Source organism: Apus apus, chromosome 3 (assembly GCF_020740795.1).
Source record: "Apus apus isolate bApuApu2 chromosome 3, bApuApu2.pri.cur, whole genome shotgun sequence".
Lineage (NCBI taxonomy): Eukaryota > Metazoa > Chordata > Aves > Apodiformes > Apodidae > Apus > Apus apus.
In genome coordinates this window covers 56287597-56290753 of record NC_067284.1, presented here as the reverse complement: position 1 = coordinate 56290753, position 3157 = coordinate 56287597, and the positions used below count along the sequence as shown (strand labels likewise).

At 58.9% G+C, this 3157-nt stretch overlaps 1 protein-coding gene across 2 annotated transcripts; it reads right to left on the bottom strand.

Moving 5' to 3' along the window:
* Positions 1 to 1762: 1762 nt before the first annotated feature.
* On the bottom strand, positions 1763 to 3057 carry MEA1 (male-enhanced antigen 1). Of its 2 annotated transcripts, XM_051613997.1 has the most exons (3): positions 2744 to 3054; positions 2530 to 2647; positions 1763 to 2456 (listed from the first exon to the last, which is right to left on the bottom strand). In XM_051613997.1, the coding sequence occupies exons 1-3, from the start codon at positions 3014 to 3016 to the stop codon at positions 2293 to 2295; spliced, it is 555 nt and encodes a 184-aa protein (XP_051469957.1). In that variant the 5' UTR covers positions 3017 to 3054; the 3' UTR covers positions 1763 to 2292. The 2 variants fall into 2 exon arrangements, with proteins under 2 accessions (XP_051469957.1, XP_051469956.1); XM_051613996.1 differs by having other exon boundaries at positions 2530 to 3057.
* Positions 3058 to 3157: the final 100 nt, after the last annotated feature.

The window sequence follows — 3157 nt, the reverse complement described above, 5'->3', positions numbered from 1 at the left end:
TTTGTCGCTGTATCCCACCCCTAGCTCTGCAGTGGCCAGGGTTTTTAAGAAGCTTGTGCTGCTAAAGTAATTTCTGCAAACTAGTGGAAGCAATGGATACAAATCGTAGGGCCAGGCTGTTTCTGAGTGTTGTCTTCTCTTCATGGTCAATGGCTAGGTGCTACTGCTGAGTTGCTTCCATGGGTGCTCTGAGCAAAAGTTTGCCTCTCTCTGTTACTTTGGCACCTGCTGTGGCTGAAGGCTCTTCTTAGTTACCATCAGGGACTTGTGCTAATTTAGCATTTTAGAGCGCCCTTGCTGATAGCCCAGGGGCTTGTGCAGCATTTGGGTTCTACTGTGATCCCAGCTTTCTCCCCTAACTTTTGTGGTGCAGATTCAGTGCCAGGCCAAGGTGCCACCTCAGAGAAGCTGGCTTGTGATAGAAAAGGGAGTCTTCCTTGCTTCTTACCTGCTGTGCTTGCTTTCTTGACACCAAAGCTTAAGCGGGCTTGCAATAGTGCAGGGAGCTTATGGGGTCACTGCTAGTCTGACACTGCTTTGCAGCATCATGGGATGTTGCAGAGGGTCCTGGTGTTTCTGCTCATCCTCACCAGTAAAGCATCCCCAGGTCAGACATTCATCCTCTCTAATCTTACTGCCGGTGTACAGCACATCTTTTCTCCAGCCCAGACAGAGCTGGTTTTGTCCCGTGTATCCTGAACCCCCTGCCCTATTTAGCTCTTTCAGTTTGGCCTTCGTTAGGCATGCCACCATCTCTTAGGAGCAGCTGGAAAGTGTGACTGTGTGAGATCACCCACGGTCACGAAGGACCCTGTCTCCCCTCTGCTTCATGCAATGGCCCAGTTCATCAGGAGACTTACGAAACACCTCAGGGAGGTTATTGCTTATTTTGAACATTAGTCCAAGCTCATGGTCAGCTGCCAATCAATTACCTCATGCCTGGCACAGCATGTAGATGTGCACTGGGTGATGCCAGCTGGCACGCAGGAGTGGCAGGTGTCTTGGGGCACAGCGGAAACGAGGACTGCCGAGCGACACCCACAGCAGAGCTTGGGAGGATGTTTCTTCCCCTGGCAGTACAGGGAACAGTACAACTCTTCCAGTACAACTTGTCTGCTTAGAGTTGCCTTATAAGCTGCCACCTCATTCTCAAGAGTGCTACAGTGTGTGTGCCCTCACTCAAACCTGCTTGCTGCTGGGCAGCGGCTGCCTGCAGAAGGAAGAGAGACTGGTGGTTCGCAGAGGCTGCTGCTGTCCTGCAGATGATCTGTCTCTGCCGGCAGTCACCTGGCGTGGCCGGAGGAACGTCGCTGGGGTTGTGCCACCTGCAGGGGCAGGGCTGTAACGGGTCACAACTACGTGCTGTACAGCTTCGGTGTTCTCATAGCTTTTTGTGTCTTGTTCCAAGTCAGGGATCCGATGCTTAGTACTCTCACATTGCCATTAGTTTGCTGCCTATTCATTCCAGTGTCCTGGACATGTAAGAAGGGGACCATGCGAGAAGGGGGAACGTATTCACCCTCTCCGCCACACCTACTGCTCGTCTGCAGACCTGTGTCTGCCACGCTACAACTGCCCCTTGTTCAACACTCAGTTTCTGGCATTAGTGCTGCTCATTTCTGCCTATGCCTTTCCCCACATCAGCCAAATGGACAGAACTGGAGCTGCCTCTTCCACTTCACCTGGTTCCCTCCTCCGGAGGGAACAAGCAAAACTAAGTACTGCATTCACCCCCTGGACACAAGTATTAAGCTGCTTACAGTTCATATGTACATATGGTGTACTTTATTTTCAGTAGAGCATTACATAGTATGAAAGTGTTGGATTTTGTACAGATGTCCCTGTATGTACAGAACTAAATAAAACTGACCTCTTGGAAAGACAAGCTGGACTCCACCTCTGCTATTCCAACACACAGCTCCTGGGAGGAGCCCTGGTGTGGAGAGGGACTTCTCTGACACTCTTGCACAGGGACAAATCCAGTGTTTTTCCCAAGGGAATCTGGGCAAAGCTAAACAAGCTCCCTCCACACACACACACACAAGTATGGAAACTGGTAGGGCTCCTCAGAGGCAGAGGAAGCCAGCAAAAGGACATCCCAGCAGCTTATGTGCCAGCCAGAACCACAAAAGAGGAGCAGGAAAGGAAGCCTGACAAAGGTCAGGGGGAGAAACTGGGAGGTCGCTGGCAGCAAGTCCTGTCAGCAGCCAGCCGCGGGGCAGTGGAAGCCTGCCGGGCCTGTGCGGTGGAGGGGAGGCCTGGGTTAGCAGCCCCGGCACCGCAGCTCGGCCCTCACTGCCACTCGGGCCTGGGGACGCCCAGGCTCTGCCGGGCCTGCAGCGTGCGCTGCACCACGTCCTTCCACTGCTCCTCCGAGATCTGGCTGGCCCAGGCAGGGATGCCCAGGGTAGGCAGCTTCACGCTGGCCATCGTCCTCTTCACCAGCTCCACATGCTCTGCGAACAGAGAGGGCGTTGAGGCCGCGGCCGAGCGGGGCGGCCCGGACGGCGCGGCCGGGGACGCCGTTACCTGCATCCATGGGGATGGAGCTGCGGCTGCTCTGAGCCGCCGCGCCTTCCGCCCCCTCCTCCTCCTCCTCCTCCTCCTCGCTGTCCGCCGGCGGGTCGGGAAGGTGCAGCCTCAGCATCTGCGGAGAAAGGCGGGCAGCAGGGGCTGGGGCCCGACCCCCGCCAGCGGGGCCGTGCCGCTGGGCCTCCCCGGCCCGGCGGGCGCTGGGCGGTACCTGCAGCCGCTCCTGGAGGCCGGGGCCCGTCTCGGCGAAGCCCGCTGGGGCGGAGGAAGGGCCCGCCTCGCCGGGGCCCTGCTCCGGCTCCTGCCTCAGCGGCTGGTACAAGTACCCCCCGCCGCCGCCGCCCTCCTCTTCTCCTTCCTCCTCCTCCTCCTCCTCTTCTTCTTCTTCGTCGCCGCTCCAGCCCGCCGCTCCGTCGGGGGCCTCCGGCGGCCCCGGCTCCTCGGGACACACCCGCTCCGGCCCCATGCTCCGCGCCACCGCCATCCGCCGGGCGCGGCGCCGTCGTTGCGGGGCGCTCTGGGTGCTGTAGTCCCGGGGCGGGGGAAGGGGCCGGCACGCCCCGTCACCGCCCTCCCCGGCCGCTCCGGGCGCCGTCACCGCGGGGCGGGGGCGGTGCGGCGGGCC

Excerpts from the sequence above, each read along its gene's own strand:
- MEA1 (XM_051613996.1), bottom strand. The coding sequence starts at position 3,016 with ATGGCGGTGGCGCGGAGCATGGGGCCGGAGCGGGTGTGTCCCGAGGAG. Across the intron at positions 2,457-2,529 it reads CTCCATCCCCATGGATGCAG|AGCATGTGGAGCTGGTGAAG; the intron begins GTAACGGCGTCC and ends CTCTGTTCGCAG.